General features: G+C 45.1%; 1 protein-coding gene across 1 annotated transcript; it reads right to left on the bottom strand.

Annotated features, from left to right (window-relative positions):
* Positions 1–388: 388 nt before the first annotated feature.
* Positions 389–15,890, bottom strand: LOC107325869 (E3 ubiquitin-protein ligase TRIM39-like). Its single transcript, XM_015887089.2, has 13 exons — positions 15,746–15,890; positions 14,438–14,496; positions 13,831–13,872; positions 13,167–13,289; positions 12,757–12,819; positions 11,143–11,271; positions 8,492–8,536; positions 8,287–8,304; positions 7,819–7,881; positions 7,136–7,258; positions 4,914–5,042; positions 3,766–3,885; positions 389–2,269 (listed from the first exon to the last, which is right to left on the bottom strand). The coding sequence occupies exons 2-13, from the start codon at positions 14,451–14,453 to the stop codon at positions 1,734–1,736; spliced, it is 1,407 nt and encodes a 468-aa protein (XP_015742575.1). The 5' UTR covers positions 14,454–14,496; positions 15,746–15,890; the 3' UTR covers positions 389–1,733.
* Positions 15,891–17,639: the final 1,749 nt, after the last annotated feature.

The following is a 17,639-nucleotide window of genomic DNA, read 5'->3' on the forward strand; positions in this document are numbered from 1 at the left end:
TTTAGGTAGCCTTAATGGAGTGACTGATTTGCTCTGCCCTGCTACCGGCAATGCTCGTTTTGCTGAAGCTTACAATTGTGTCTGTCTTCCAAAGCATGAGGTTGTGCAGGTAATAAAGGACAGCAGCCTCCTATCTGATCTATCAATGGGTTTGATTGTGAAATAAATCCATAAGCTACTTCAACTGTAAGGGTTTCCTGCCTCTATCTAACCCCAGATCCATACTGTATGACAAGAACCACATTACGCCCCATTAATTGACCTTCTTTCTGTTTGGGATTATCCAGGAGATTCTTCACCCATGCAGAGCTTGTGGACTTCCCTGATCTGTTCCAGTCATTCTGTAAACCACTTGGATGTTTGAGACATAAGGAAATGTAAGACGTGGACATCAGAAAGGGAATTATTTATTTCTATTTAAACTGTGATTACAATGAAATACAGGGTAGAATATTTACACTTGGACTTACGTAGATATCATAGGCCCTAAAAAGACCTTACAATATGAAAGTCTCCTAACTCTCCCAAAACTATTACTGTTTATTTGTCAAAAACTTCCATTGGATGCTTCTTGTGGGCTTCCTTCACATAGTGTTTGGTTCCCCACTTCTTATTATGATTTTACATGCTTTCATTCATAGACACTTGGAATGGTTTGAGTAGGAAAAGACCTTTAAAGACTTAGTTTAAATTCCATGCCATGGGAATGGACATCTTCACCTTATAGCAAGTTGTTCCAAGTCTCATCAAACCTGATTTAGAACAACTCCAATGATATAATTTAAATTTCTATATAAAATAGATGAACGATTACTGAGATAACGGAACTGCTGGGATTTGTCACATTTTTGAGAAAGCCTCTCCATGAAGATTCAGAAAGGGGAGCCTTAACTGAACGCAGCTGTAGTTAGAAGGAAGGCTGGAGTGATCTACAGTACCCAAAGTAAAGAAGGAAGCTTTGGCAACTTTATTCTGCTAAGTGAAATCATCCCTGCTTAGGAAGTGAAGGACATCGAAACACTACAAAACCCCTCACAAGTGCTTCAGGTTTCCTACTAGAATAAGGCAATAAGAATGACTTCCACACCATTTTTAAAGGATCATTGGACTGGTGAGTTGAAGATTTAGTAGGAGAAATAGCAGAATCCCTGTATTCCTTTTTTGGTTTTGGGTTTCTTTGGATATAATTTAATCACAGACCTTTCAGACACTTAAGAATGACTGACTAACCCTTGCCATGCTTTGAGGCCACAGGAGGGGACCAGGAAGTTCAATTGGCATGTAAGGTAGGTGTGAACTGAACTAAAGGAGCATGATGGGACTGATTCAAATTTAGTTATGTGATTCTGATGTGATCTGCTTTTGGACATCTCCTGGATACTGAATTTAGTTCTGTGTGACTGAGATGGGGAAAAAAACATAGCCTGGGCAATCAAGATGAATGGTACATGTTGCACGTCCTGCTCTGAAATGACATTTCATTTCCTCACATGAGTCTTTAACATACATGAAGGCTGGAGTGCTACACTCCATTTATCAACATGATCTCTAGGGCTTCTTTCTGCTGTCTCAGGGCAGGGATAGCAAATAGCACTGAAAAATTGTGTTATCAGCTGCAAGAAACCTAGGTATTTTCCACTGGGAAGCACAAAGTCAGGGATTTTTTGGACATCATATCAAACTGATCTCACAGTCTGTATTTAATCACACATTCAGTCATCGTCATCAAACTCTTACATGATTTTCAATGGCTCAGTGTCAAGCACTGAAGCACCAGAACCTGTTGAGAAGAAGGGAACAAGCATCCTTTTCTGCACACTACCACCCATGTTAAAAGTGTACAAAGCAGTTTTCATTTTGGCATTATAAAATGAGAGTTTGTTGGCAGAAATGTTCAGGAAGATCCCAATCTTCTGCGGTCTACCACTCACAGTCAAACGAGTCCAAGGATCCGTGTAGGCCCAATACTCTTGCCCATCTGCTAAAGCTATAACCCAGAAACCATTCTTTGGGGACAGGGTCACAGTCCCCTTACGAGCCACCGATTCAGAAGCAACACCCAATATCCAGTTTTTTCTCCTTCTAACATCCACTACCCAGTAGTACCTCCCATATGTGTATCCTTCCTTTCCCAACACAAAAAGGTGGGAATCAAATCTCTCCTCCCTGTCGGGTACCTTTCTGATCACACCGGTGTCATTCACACTCTTCCCATCTTCAGACACTTTCAGTCTGCAGTGAGCTGTATCAGCATTCAGGGTGACATCAACTGCAATGATCAAACCATGCCATAAGTAGCAGCAAACACAAGATCTGATTTACTTAGGCTTTTTTTATATTTTGTTCTAACTCACATATTACTTTCCCTTTACTCAGGGTGCACTGAGTAGCCAATCCCCCCTTTGCTTCTATCCTCTCACTCTCCCAGGTCTCTTCATACCTGAAGTATGTGTGTAACCACCTGGATCCCTACAGAGGGATCTGGACAGGCTGATTGCTGGTGTGAGGCCAATTGTATGAAGTTCGGTGCACACACCTGTGTACTGTGTTCAGTTTTGGACCCCTCAACTGCGAGAGACATCGAATACCTAGAGCACATCCATAGAAGAGCAATGAGGTTGTGAGGGGTCTGGAACACAAGTCTTAAGAGGAGTGGCTGAGGGAACTGGAATTATTTGGTCTGGAGAAGAGAAGGCTCAGGGAGGATCTCATCTCTCTCTACAGCTACCTGAAGGGAGGTTGTGGTGAGGTGGGGGTTGACCTCTTCTCCCATGTAACTAGCAATGGGACTAGAGGGAGTCAAGTTGTCCTCAAGTTGTGCCAGGGGAGATTCAGGTTTGATCCTATGAACACCTCCTCTGAAAAAGGGTGATGAAACAGGCTGCCCAGGGAGGTGGTAGAGCCACTGACCCTGGGGACATATGAGTAGAATTTAGATGTTGTAGTGGGGGAAGACTTCGTGAGCTCAAATATAGCTTCTCTCCCATCTTTGGATTTCTCTTGGCCACACTCAGATGTTTTTATAATGTGGGTTAGAATGGAAAAGTGATTTTCTCTGGTGCAATAATAATGAAATTCTTCTTCCCTCATTATACCCAGGTAACCTCTGTGCATGATGAACAGTGGACAGGCCTCTAGCAAGGTGTAGCATTGTGAACTGATCCCCTCTTATTCCAAAGAGGGAAAAGAGAGGAGTGTGTCACAGAGGCTGAAGTGGCCAATGCAAGCACTCCTGGCTACACACAGCTCAGATGCCTCCTGTAGAGCACACATAATATTTCTTGGCAATACACAAGAAAGAAAAAGGTTATCAAACATTCCTTCCTCTAAACACGTTATCATCCATACAGCTCTGCACCTGGGCTGGCTTTGTATTTCAGAGGTGCAGTCAGGCTGTCTGACTGTCAGACAGAGAGCCTGTCATCACCCATTTGTCTCCCCCATTCCTTGTCCTAATTATTAACATTTATCAGATCCCCTCTCTGTCTTTTTTGCCCCACGCTCAACAGACCCAGGTCACTCCACTGTTCTTCAAAATGGAGATGATCTTTGGCATTTTGGCAAGACCATGGACAAAAAAAGGGAAACACCCCTTACAGCGATGAAATTCCCTTCTCTCAAACATGACGTTTTCTCTCCTTTACCATTCCAGTTCTCACTCCCATCTCATTAGAGGAGGCTGAGTGAGTGCTTTGAGCTCCTGAGCTGCCCTTAGGAGTTACAACACATGGAGATGAAGGCCTGCCTAGAGGTTGCCATGCTCACCTGCCTGGTTCTCCACCTCCAGCATACTCTCTTTAAACTCAGACCTCTCAGATGCTTTAGCTACTCTTTCCTCCAGGTCTTCTCTGAGCATCTGAAGGTCTTTCTTTAGGACATCTTGTACTGTCAAAACATCTTTGCGCAGGCTGAAGATTTATCAGATCGAGGTGCAACAGTGAGAAGGCTCATTTTGGTCTGTTTTCTTCATGAAGATGCTTGCGGGCTTCATTGCTCTGAAAGCACCAGTTTTGTCAAATCAGATCTCCCATCCTCTCTCGCACGGATCCAACGAATCATGGAGGCCATCTCCACTGCCTCTATGAAGAAAGAGAGCAATCATGAAAATAACACGGGGGCTCTCATCAGCTATGTAGTTCTAATGGAACATCCTACAGTAATGAGAACACATAAATGGCCATGCAGAAGCGTTTTCAGGCTAAAGGACCTGCTAATTGAATGAATGAAAGAAGAGAACTCAATTCAGCTCATTCTTCCTATCCATGGAGAAGAAAGGGAATCGAGTTTTCCGACTAACCTAGACTTCTCTCTCTTCTGTTATTGCGAAAGAAGAAATCCTCCTGTATCAAGACACACAACTCTGAAGCAAGACACATACAGAAGAAGAACAAAAATCGCCCCCACTGCATTGGATGGATGACTGCATGCCAAGGGATGGGAAATAGGCACAGGCCTGGGGAGATTCGCCTGGAACTTAAAACAAAGTCGTCAGCAAGGACTGAGTAGTAATTGCCCTAACCATCGTCCCCGTGCTCGCCGCACCGCTACAAGAAGGAGGAGAAAGAAGAAACTTGAAATACCTGCATCCCCATCGCATGGCTACTTCTCAGGAAATGAATACAACAAAGAAAGGTCTTCAAGTCCCCCCCCGCCATTAGAGAAGCAGTGAGTGTTTCGCTTGCTGACCTGCCTTAGATTAACAGAAGACATAATCTGCTATAGTTGCCATCTTCCCCTGCCTGTTCTCCTCACCCCACAGATTCTCTAGACTCAACCTCCTCAGTTTTTTGCTACCCTTTCCTCCAGGTCTGTCTCGACACAAGTTCTTTCTTGTGGACATCTGCATCTTCCAAACCTTTCTGCAAGGCTGAATATATATCAGGATCTTTGAAGGGAGTGCACTATGAGACTACCAGCTCGATATAGTGCTGCTGTCTTTTCCATTTGTCTCTGCAACGCAGCCAGTTTTTCATTCAGAATATTCTCCATTTCCTCCCATATGGATTCCACAACCTTTGAGGTGCTCATCTCCACTGTCCTTCCTGTGAAGAATGAGAGGAGTCGCTGGAAAATAAATGGAAAATAACACTGCCTCCTGCTATTTGAGGCCTTGTCTCTTTGAGCAGGTAGTGCTTTTCATATTAGGAATGTTAAGGGAAGCAATCTTTTAGTTCCATGACAGACATTCCCTGGAGTATGCTGAAGCATAAAACAAGACCTTCAGAAGCTCCTTTCAGCATGAAGGGAACTCCGTAGTGAGCAATAATGTATAGAGAGTCAGAAATCCATTTCAGGTCTTTTCTATTCTCTTCCTTTTCCAGTGGAAGAGAAGTGGGTAAATTAAGCTCCTGACCTGGAGTTCCATCCCTTCACCTCTTACTCTATGGTTTTTATTCTCCCCCTTGTTACTTTCCAGGCATCGCTCTCCATAATGTACAACTCCCAGCCTCTTGGTGTTGTTTTGCCACCAGACAGCAAGGATAAAGCCGGGCTGTTACCATCATGAAAATGCTGCTCCCTTCTGCTCTTGTCCACTGAGGACCTGTAGATCTACCACCTGATGGAGGATTCATAGAAGTAATATTCAAATGTTCCCTGCCTTATTCTAAAGACTGGAATTAAAACACACATAGGGTCGGTTGTGTCTGACACCACTGAACCTGTTAAAGGAGCAGGGAGGCGGTGGAACATCACCCCAGCTGCAGTGTGTACTATGGGGAGAAGAAAATGGTGTCTGCCAGACTCTGGGGGCAGGAAATAGACAGTACCTTTATCTCCCAACCAGAAGCAATACACTGCTAGAGTAGGATGTGTCTGACACCAGAGAGCTGTGTCCCTCTGACCACAAGTGATTCCTCTCAGGTGGCTATGACTTCTAATTGGGATCAGGAGGGGTTCTCACCACATCCTGCTCACACCCTTCTGGGCTCACTCTGATACAACCCTCCTGAGATGTTCCAAGTAATGACCACAAGCAGGAGAACCAGTATCCACTATTCTTAACTGAAAACTCATATGGGAGCCTCTTCTTTACATCTTGGATGCTTTGTGGTTGTTTCTGGGGCTTGGCATCTTATGTTCATAGGAAAGATATAGGAAAGAGAAAATACAGTGAAGCCTACCCTCAAAGGAACATGTAAATACATTTGAACTGCTTTAAGGAATAACACATACAATCGTTGGAATAATACCACTGTTAAGTGGTCACTATGGTCACTAAAAGACATCCCTCAGTGCCTCATCTACCCTATTCTTGAACACCACCATGGACAGTGACTCCACTACTTTTCCTGGGCAGGAAAAGCAGACTTTATGAAAAGAAAATGTTCCTAATGTCCAACCTGAACCTCCTCCTGCACAGCTTAAAGCCATCACTTCTTGTCCTATTGCTAGATACCTGGACAACCCACACCTCACCGCAGCCTTCTGTGATGTGTTCATAGAGGGCTGTGAGTTTTCCTCTGAGGCTCCTGCTGCAGCCTGAACAGTCCCAGCTCTTTCTGTCAATCCTCACATGACTTGTACACCTTCTCTAATACAGAGAGCCATCATCCATTGCCCGTTCTTCCTTTCTTATCCCTTTTAAAGCACTTATAGTCCTCCATTTCAGCACTGGAGTCATAAGAATGATCCCACTACTTGTTGGTGTTGACAACTTTGTCACGGTTATCCTGTTACGCCGTAGCTTTCAGCCTTTCCTTTTTGTTGCCCATGCCATTGATGAAGATGCACTTCAGCTGGGTACAGTTTTCACTGCTGAGAAGCACGGACCTGACAGCAGTACAGAATGGTTTGGGTTGGAAAGGACCTCAAAGATCATCTTGTTCCAACCCCACATGCCATGTGCATGGTCGCCAACCAGCAGACCAGGCTGCCCAGAGCCACATCCAGCCCAGGATATAGCTGAACTTCCACGCTGCAAGCATAAAGAAATGGAAGAACACTGCAACTGAATGGTGTACTATGAGGTGAAGAAAATGGGACCTGACAGACTTTGGGGGTAGAAGATAAATCTATGTCCAGACTGCAAAGAAGGCCCAACAGAGAGGGGATGTGGCTTGAGTTGAGGAGAAGCAGTAACCCTGGAGTGAGGGTCCAGCACTGTGGGCACAGGTCTTCTCACAGCCTCAGTTACCTCTTTCCTCAAGTACTGGATCTGCATTCCCCTTGCCTTGCTTAGAGAAGCTTTCTTGGGGTCTCTTTTGTGAATTCACTCTGCTTTCCTTTTGTGGGGATGTCTCTGGCCCAAAGGTTAAGACTGAAAAGGAGAGCAACAGAGCAAACATTTAACAACAACCATGCCTGACTATTCTGTCTTAGTCTATCCCATTTCTCAACCTGCATCCATTTTGCCTCCTGCTGGTCTGAGAGTGAGCAAGCATCTGTGGAGTGCTGCAATTCTAACCTGTGGCTGTAAGCTAAACTGCAACATCAGGCCACCTGGAAAGAGCAGGGGAAGGAAAACAGCACATGCTACATGCCAGGATAGATGGGATTTAGCAGAGATTCATCTGCCTGGTCTTCCCTGGCACTGATCATTTCACTATAATATTCGCCCTTCTTCAGGACATTTGCACTTGGATGTTGCAGAGGGCAAAGACCTTAAGGGAAGCCTGTGCAAGAAGCAACGTGAAGCCAGTTTATAAGCACACCCTGGAGAGAGCTGATCATGCCTGAGCTGTTTGGAAGAGTTCTCACCACGTCATGCTCAGAGGGATAGACCCCTCAGGGCTTCTTGTCCTGTGCTCTCATAAATCCCACCCAACACATCCTAAGGCATGACCACAGGCTGTTTAAATACCGGTCCAACATACTTACGTTTAGACTCATATTTCTGAAGTAGTTCTTGAATACTGAGAGAATTTTGCTGGGATTCAGGATCTTCATGTTCAAATGAAAGATATAGAAAAGAGGAAATGTAAGAAATGTGGATTTTTTTCTCATAAAGAACCATGTAAATATACTGAACAGCTGTTAAGGAACAGCTGTTGTTGAGCCATGAACAATTAAGACACATGTCCAATCACATCTGCCCTCACAGCCCCCTGATGCTGGATGAGATCACTGCCACCTGCCCCAGCCACCACTTCCCCCTAGCACATAGGAATAATTCGGGCCCGGGCTCTCTATCCAACTACCCCATCTCTTTCTTCACTGAGCCCTTTTCACACTCCTATCTGCCCCAAAGTCTCCACTAGACTCATTACAAGATCCAACAGAACCACACGTCCCAACAGTCTGCCTAGCAGTGGTATGGGAAGCCAGCAGTGAGGCAGCTCCACTCACCTATCTTCTTCATGGTCTCTGCAAGAACAAAGGAGGAAAGGAAGGAAATGTTGCTCAGCACCCCATCCTCCAGAAAGAATTGGGTAAAATATTATGGGAATGCTTCAACAAAGCACACTCACAATGAAGGTGTGAACCAACATTACATTATGCTGGTTATTGCTCATGCACAGAGGCAACGGGGCACTGTCCTTCATGTACATACCTTTCTCTGCATCTTCATCTGCTCTTCTTTGTGCCAGCAGTTGCTCTGTAAAAGAGGATCACTCTTAATAGCTCCAAAGTCACAGAATCACAAATCACTGAATCACAGAATGACCTGGGTTGGAAGGGACCTCAAGGATCATGTAGTTCCAACCCCCCTGCCTGGCAGGGCCACCAAACTTCCACAATTGAACAACTCCAAGGATGGGGCATCCACAACCTCCCTGGGCCGCCTGTTCCAGGGCCTAATCACTCTCCTAGCAAAGAACTTCCCCCTAACATCCAACCTAAATCTACCCTCTTTCAACATAAATCCATTTCCCCTTGTCCTGGTATTATCAGCCCTTTCAAAGAGTTTACACCCCTCCTGGATATTGGTTCCCTTCACGTACTGGAAGGCTGCAATGAGGTCACCCCATAGCCTTCTTTCCACCAGGCTGAACAAGCCCATCTCCCTCAGCCTGTCCTCATAAGGCAGGTCCTCCAGTCCCCTGACCATCTTTGTGGCCCTCCTCTGGACCCGTTCCAACAGCTCCACATCTTTCTTGTATTTTCTTGTACTTTCTTGTCCACACCTGGACACAGTACTCCAGATGGGGCCTCACAAGAGCTGAGTAGAGAGGGACAATCACCTCCCTATCCCTTCTGGCCACCCCTCTCCTGATGGAGCCCAGGATCCCATTTGCTTTCCGAGCTGTCAGAGCGCACTGCTGGCTAATGTTGAGTCTCTCGTCCATCAGGAACCCCAGGTCCTTCTCAGCTGAGCTGCTCTCAAGGACCACTCCTCCCAGCCTGTACAGGTGCCTGGGGTTCTTCCGGCCCAAATGCAAAACCTTGCACTTTGCTGTGCTGAACCTCATTAAGTTCTCCCAGGCCCACCTTATAAGTCTGTTGACGTCCCTCTGAAAGGCATCCCTTCCTTCCCCCGTGTCAACAGCACCACTCAGCTTGGTGTCATCAGCAAACTTGCTGAGGGCGCACTCAATTCCATCATCGGTGTCATTGATAAAGATGATAAAGAGCACCGGTCCCAAGACAGACCCTTGGGGATACCACTCATTACCGGCCTCCACTTGGACATAGAGCTGTTGACCACCACCCTCTGTCTGCGGCCTTTCAACCAATTTCTTATCCATCGAGTTGTCCACTCATCAAATCTACATGCCTCCAATTTGGAGATGAGGGTGTGGTGTGGGACCATGTCAAAGGCCTTTTCCTGGGCAGGAAAAGTAGACTTTCTGAAAGTAAGTAGTTCATAATGTCCAGCCTGAACCTCCTCCTGCAAAGCTTAAGTCCATCACTTCTTGTCCTATTCCTAGATGCCTTGTCCTATTTCCAGATAGATGGCCAACACACACCTCACCACAGCCTCCTGTGATGTGTTCACAGAGGGCTATGAGTTTTCCTTTGAGCTTCCTGCTGCAACCTGAACATTCCCAGCTCCCTCTGCCACTCCTCACATGACTTGTACACTTTCTCTAACATAGAGAGCCATCCATTGCCCCTCCATCCTTTCCCATCACTTTTAAAGCACTTATAGTCCTCCATTTCAGCACTGGAATCATAAGAATGATCCCACTACCTGTTGATGTTAGCAACTGTGTCATGGTTATCCTGTTACTCCGTAGCTTTCAGCTCTTCCTTTTTGTTGCCCATGCCATTGATGAAGATGCACTTCAGCTGGATACAGTTTTCACTCCTGTCCCTGGAATGCTTCTCCTAGGCTCATCTCTAGGGAGTCTGGCTTTATCTCATTCTCCCTTCAAATCTAGTTTAAAGCCCCTTCAACAAGCCCCACCATCTCCTGTGATAGAATCCATTTCCCCTATTGTGAATATTGTACCCCATCTGTCACCAGCAGGCATAGTGATGAATGAAGTTGCTGAAAGAAGCCCGATGATAAAAAGAAAGCAAAACTCCTCTGATGACCCCAACCTGTTATCCTCATGTTGATGAGGGGGGTCTTCCTGCTTCTCTCAGTATCTTTCCCTGCTTCCAGAGGTACTGAGCAAAACACCTCCTGGGCACCCACACCACCAACTAGCTGCCCCAACAACCTGAAGTTCCTCTTGGTAGCTCTTGGGCTTCTACCTATGAATTTCAACTACAATAAGTGGGTAATAATCAGAGGGCTTTGTAAGACAAGGGAGCTTCCTAATAACATCCCTGACCAATGTCCCAAGGAGACAACAGAATTCCCTGTGAGTAGGGTCCAGTAGTTTCCTTGAGAATGCAGTCACTATAATATCAGCCAGAAAGTATTTGCTGAGAAGCACGAACCTGACAGCAGTAAAAAATGGTTTGGGTTGGAAAGGACCTCAAAGATCATCTTGTTCCAACCCCACATGCCATGTGCATGGTCGCCAACCAGCAGACCAGGCTGCCCAGAGCCACATCCAGCACAGGATATAGCTGAACTTCCAGGTTGCAAGCAGAAAGAAATGGAGAGCTGGTGGAAGAACACCACAGCTGCAGGGTGTACTATGGGGTGAAGAAAATGGGACCTCACAGACTTTGGGGGCAGGATGTCCGATGTCCAGACTGCAAAGAAGGCCCAACAGAGAGGGGATGTGGCTTGAGTTGAGGAGAGGCAATAACCCTGGAGTGAGGGTCCAGCGCTGTGGCCACAGGTCTTCTCACAGCCCCAGTTACCTCTTTCCACAAGTACTGGATCTGCATTCCCCTCGCTCTGCTTAGAGAAGCTTTCTTGGGGTCTTTTTGGTGAATTCACTCTGCTTTCCTTCTGTGGGGGTTTCTCTGGCCCACGGATTAAGTCTGAAGCTGAGAGCAACAAGGCAAACATTTAAGAACAACCATGCCTGACTTTTCTGTCTTAGTCCATTCCACTTCTCTACCTGCATTCATATTAACTCCCACAGGTCTGAGAGTGAGCAAACATCTGTGGAGTGCTGCAATTCTAACCTGTGGCTGTAAGCTAAACTGCAACATCAGGCCACCTGGAACGAGCAGGGGAAGGAAAGATGGGATTTAGCACAGATTCATCTGCCTGGTCTGCCCTGGCACTGATCATTTCTGGCTTGGCCTGGCAAGCCTCTATAATATTCACCCTTCTTCAGGACATCCGCACTTGGATGTTGCACAGAGCAAAGACCTGAAAGGAAGCCTTTGCAAGAAGCAACATGGGTAGGAGAAGAAATCAATGTCACTATTTCCTAGAGGCCACACCTCTTCGTTATAGAGCTTATCCTTGCACTTGGGGCTCCCTATTACTTAATGTTCCTTCCCCGATGAGCCCTCGATGCCCTATGGATGTTGTGTTGAGTGACATGGTTTATTGAAAGCTATTGGTGATAGGTGAACGGTTGGACTGGATGATCTTGTAGGTCTTTTCCAACCATGGTGATTCTGTGATTCTATATGGGGCTCTATGGGGCTCTATGGTGTTTCTATTATTACGGGATGTTGTGTTGAGTGACATGGTTTATTGGGAGCTATTGGTGATAGGTGAATGGTTGGACTGGATGATATTGTAGGTCTTTTCCAACCTTGGTGATTGATTATATGATACTATGATTCGTGGAACACAGAGTCATAGAGTGGCAGGGGTTGGAAGGGACCTGTAGGGCTTATTGAGTCCAACCCTATTGCTAAAGCAGGTTCCCTACAGTAGGTCATGCAGGAGGGTGTCCAGAAGCATCTTGATTGTCTCCAAAGAAGGAAGACTCCACCACCTCTCTAGGCAGCTTGTTTCAGTCCCCACGGGAACAATGTAAAGAAGCTCTCAATTTAATGAAGTTATTGTCTATATTTGTGTGGAACTTCCTATAATCCTTTGTGTTCTTGGCATCTGGGGCCTTGTCTTATCTGAACTGGACACAGAACTCCAAATGTGCCCTGACCAAGGCTGAGCAGAGGGGAAGAATCACTTTGCTCACTCTACTGCCCACAGTCAGTTGGCTGAGGAGAAGTGTGGCTGGGTCCTGCTGTTAGGAAAGGATCAGTCTGGCCTGTCCAAGATCTGTTGCTTCATAGCACTGCACTGAGCTCTTCTGCATAACCACCCTCCACTTATTCTTCATGCACTGCAGAACCCTGCTTCGGCTCCCAGACCAGAGAATGAAGCCAGTTTATAAGCACACCCTGGAGAGAACTGATCATGCCTGAGCTGTTCGGAAGAGTTCTCACCACATCATGCTTAGAGGAACAGACCGCTCAGGACTTCTTGTCCTGTACTCTCATAAATCCCACCCAACATGTACTAAGGTGTGACCACAGGCTGTGTAAATACTGGTCCAGCATACTTACGTTTAGGCTCAAATTTCTTACGTAATTCTTGAACATTGCAAGGATTTTGCTGGGATTCAGGATCTTCATGTTTAAATGAAAGATATAGAAAAGAGGAAATGTAAGAAATGTGTAATTTTTTCTCATAAAGAACCATGTAAATATACTGAACAGCTGTTGTGGAATTACACATCATGAAGGCAGCCCAGGGGGAAGGTGGTGGCTCTTCACTACAACCACAGTTTTTCCAGTGGGGAGAAGATAATGGGATCTGTCAGAATACAGGGGGGAATTATTGATCCACTTCTCAAACCTGCAGAGAAAACTCCACGGAGAGGGGATGTGGCTTTGAGGTGAGGAGATGGGATAACCCTGAGATGAGCAACGCACATGATGGACAGGGGTACATTGACATTGACAGCTCTAATTACCTCTTTCCAATCGTTCTGGAATGCCTTCTCCATTGCTCAGCTTCGAGAGTCTTTCCTTTTTGCTGTTAAATGGATCCACGCTGCTTTTGTGCTGAGTGGGATGCTCTGGTACATTGCTGAAACCTGGAAAAGGCAATGAGAGTTTTAATCTGCAGAAGTAGGGAACTCAATCTGTACTCATAGCTACTGCATCAGGGCTTCCTCCCAGTAGATCCCAAACTCTTCCTAAGGCTTCATTTGCTTTCCATGAGGGAACACAACAAATGTACCCGTGAAAGTCTGATGTTGGACTGGTCTCAATGAATTGAGCACAGGCTCTATTTTGTCATTGATTTTGTATGAAATGCAGAGCACGTAAATTTTAAGGTATATCAACAGCTCCAGTGATAGACTGTTATGAATTCCTTTTATAAAGTTTCAGATTACTCAGGCAATGTAAGAGTTTAGACGGTAGAGTGAGATCTTAGTGACCTCTTTTTCTTCTTAGTTAAGCAACTTTATCTTGTACAAATCTGGTTCCTGGTATCTACATTGCAAAGCCAAAAGATTACATCAAAAATGTCTGTTTGTGACATAGACTGCCAAAAAGACACTTGGCAACAAGCACCATTTCACTAATGCCATAACCCATAAGAATTATACTGACTCTCCGTGTTGAACTTACCACTCTCACGTATCGTTATAGCAGGCACATTGACAGGAAGTTCTGCAATGCAAAATGAGTAAATTAAGAAAAAATAGAAACAAAACCAATATTAATAAAAAGTGCATTGTTGAATACACATTGTTGAATATGTCATTGAATATCCAGAGTGCTTTCCCACTCTCCAACACAGGAATGTTGTCAGAGACATTGGAGCATCTTTGACGTAGTCACACACTCAATCTGAAAACTACTGCAGAACAATAAACCCATCCCTGTGCTTATTAATTCGTTCTAATTGGGTACAATGAAGTCATTGCATTGCTAGGACAAGAAGATTCATCCAGTGTTGATGTTCTTCTCATGATTATGCTTGGCTATTGCTCTCTGTGTTTACGCTTAGCTCTCTTGGGACACATGTCCTGCTGTATAGCAAAGGGAAAGCAGTCACATCCTCCATAGCTAAAGTGGCCTGGAATAATGCTTGTGTGGACAGAAGAGGGGCAAGAGGTGAGAGGAAGGCTTTAGTTGAGCCCCTGAAATTGCAGACTTATTTTTCATAATACTCCGTTTTTAATGGTTCACTCTCTTACATCACCACTTAACACACAGTAAACTCCACTCTTACCAGGTCTCCAAGACATCGCCTGCTTCCAGCTTCCTCTTATCCTTTTCTAAGAGGCTGGTCTGCAAGACAAAGACAAATACAGGACAGAGTGATGCGGTGGCCACAAGCCTAGAGAATTGCAGGCAGTCGTTGGGATGACCTGATGGCCTCCAGCTCAACACTAGAAGTCTTTGCAGCTGTCTAAGCATTCTCACACTCATGCAAAAGGCCAAAATGACAAACACTCATGGCATCTGCAGGATGCAACAGGGGGTGATTGGCACCTGCCACTCTCTTCTACTAAGGCAAAGGATGTGGTCATACACATTTAATGGCCTTTCCCTTCAAACTAACTCCAGTGCTGGAAGTGATGCTGTCCAAGCTATATAAAAAGGACTGTGTCTTGTAGACCTGGACTGGTACCACTAAGCCATTCTGTCCTGTGTCCCATTTCCCCTCCACTGCTAATGGGGAAGGAAAAAAGGGCAACAAAACTCCTCGTCAAGACAAAGAGAAGGGAATTGCTTTCCATTTCACATCATGGGCAATACAGACTCAAAGTCCAAGAGCAGGCAAGAGAGACCTTGGAGTACTGGGATGATTGATTAGTGGATCCAAGGCACAGACAGTACTTGCTGCTATTCTTTCATCAGCAGGGAAATACAATGGAAGGAACAATCAGCCTCAGCTGACCACTATGTGTCTCTGAGCCTGGTGTCTCATATATCAGAATATTAGGTATATCAATACCAGAATATTAGGTATATAAATCACAGAATCATAGAATCAAAGGATTGCAAAGTTTCAACCCTCCCCCCCCCCCCCCCCTATGTGCAGGGTCACCAACCAGCAGCCCAGGCTGCCCAGAGTCACATTCAGCCTTGGACTTGAATGCTTCCAGGGATGGGGCATCCACAACCTCCTTGGGAAACCTGTTCCAGTGTGTCACCACACTCTGGGTGAAAAGCTTCCTTCTAATCTCTAGCCTAAACCTCCCCTGTCTCAGTTTAAAAACATTCCCCCTTATCCTATCACTATCCACCCTCATAAAAAGCCAGCCCATGATATAGTAGGACCCTCCTCGTTGCAAGCACACACGGCTGTCTTACATCCAGCTTCCCATCTACCAGGACCCCCAAGTCATTCTCCACAGGACTTTAACACAATGAAAGCAAGCTTTGTTCCTTTAGGCTACGTTCCTCCTTCTTGTTTTATCCCTCCGTAGTCAGGAAGGAACAACAGGCCACACAGAACATTCGACAATTATTACGTGCATTTTTATTCTTAAAGAATCATGCCAAATATATATATATAAATGCAGTAACGTACCTTGAGTGAATTCTCACCCCAGTGTTTTCTCTCTTGAGCTGAACTGGCTTTCACTTGAACTGAAATGATGCAGATACAGGAAGCTTACAGTACAGATGGACTTTATACAGTTATAGCAATGAGGGCTCATAAAAACTGCCCTTAGCCTCTCACTGCCTGGCAGAAGAATTTTTATCACCCTGGGCAAGTGTTGTTCCAAGTGTAATTCTTATTTGAGCACTTTGCCTCTTTCTATGGAAGGCTTGTACCCTGAGGAAGAACATCTGCAGGACATGCGTGGTGTGCAGGTGGAGTTATTGTCTTAGATATGCCTCTGGTACAGATAATGTATGGATGGCTCCTACATAGTGCAAGTAGACCCCTAAGGGAAAAACAGCTGTCATTTTAGGAATAGGTCACTCCACTGATATCACAGTGGGACTGATGTGTGGAATCAAACTCTATAACCAGAATTAGGTTATAAAGCAGGTATGTGTTTATTCAGCACTGGGTACATGGGGGATCACTCCTCCTATCTTGTGCACCGATAGAGAGGAGCGTTAGAAAGTTATAGAGGAAGCGTATGCATATTCATCAGATTTCCAAGAAATCATTAACATATTCATTGTTTTTCCGGGAACTCATTTGCATGCTGTCCCTCCTACTGACGAGTGTGCAGTCCGTAGCGGGGGTCTCACTCTGGTGGTCATTGGGATGAAGTCAGAAGTCTTCGTCAGGTTGACCTGTCATATTTGACACAGCTTCTTCACTTATTTTGGTCAAAACCAGTTTTTTTGTCTACCTTTCCCTTATGTATACCCAGCTGTATTGCCTTAACTATAGACCCAGCTCAATTGTAACTATAGCAATGTCGACATTTCCCACTGGTCCTTTTCTTCTGACATTCCCCAAAGCCTAGGATATGTAATCTTCATGAAAGACCCCTATTTACCTGATTCCTACTTTCAGGGCAAAGATTACTTTATTGAAAAGTCCTTGAACAGACACTGAAAAAGACAAAAATGAGCTTAACAGAAGGAGACAAAACAACGATTTATTCCCTTTTCATAGCATAGAATCACTGAATCACCAAGGCTGGTAAGGACCTCCAAGATCGTCCAACCCAAACTTCCACCTACAGCCAGTATTTCCAAAGTAAACCATGCCCCTTCATAGACCATCTAAACATTTCTTTCACACCTTCATGGATGCTGACCCCACCACCCTTGTGGGCAGCCCGTCCCACTTGAATTGGAATCTGCCACAGAAGCTAAACAGAATTTATTTCAAGATTCAGTGGGGTCTCAATAATTCTGCATTCCCAGCCATGCTCTCAGTCATGTACAAACACTTCACCTGCTAAAATGATGTGTGTATGGCAAAAAGCAAAATCATTTGTGGTTTAGTATTACAGAGGTTGTGCTTTCTATAGGACAGGGCAGAGTTTATAGGCAGCAGCTGCTTCAGGCCTTCTGAAGGCCTGAAAGGGTGGGAGGGATGTAGATGACAAGAGAGTGTGAAGCACTTTGAGGTATGTGTTCTTCTTTCAGAGAAAGCCTATGAAATGTAATGGGACAGGTATCTTTCTCCAACTATATGTGTATAAATGAAAGTTGACTATATGAGCTAGTCATTCAGTGTGACTTATATATGCCTAGGAGGCATTAGTTTTCTCAGTTTTGCAGGTAGTGTACAGCACAGTCTTGTACACGTGCCTTTTTAATAGTTTTAATGGTTGTGGTTGGAAATGGTGACGTCCAGAATTGATGTGAAATATCTGTAGCATCATGCTTCTTGTTTCCCATGTTTGGGTGGCTGCTATCTAACAAGTAATAAACACCCAGCAGATGCCCATCTGTCTCCAAGCTACAGCTCCAAGGTGGAGCATGAGAGATTTGTAAGCTTGTCCCTTCAT

This window comes from Coturnix japonica, linkage group LGE64 (assembly GCF_001577835.2).
Source record: "Coturnix japonica isolate 7356 linkage group LGE64, Coturnix japonica 2.1, whole genome shotgun sequence".
Taxonomy (NCBI): domain Eukaryota; kingdom Metazoa; phylum Chordata; class Aves; order Galliformes; family Phasianidae; genus Coturnix; species Coturnix japonica.

Coding starts and splice junctions, on each gene's coding strand:
- LOC107325869 (XM_015887089.2), bottom strand. Junction 11,272..12,756: donor TAAGAAATTTGAGCCTAAAC/GTAAGTATGCTG, acceptor TGTTGCTCTCAG/CTTCAGACTTAATCCGTGGG. Junction 5,043..7,135: donor TCCAGTACTTGAGGAAAGAG/GTAACTGAGGCT, acceptor CATTCTTCACAG/GAAGGACAGTGGAGATGAGC.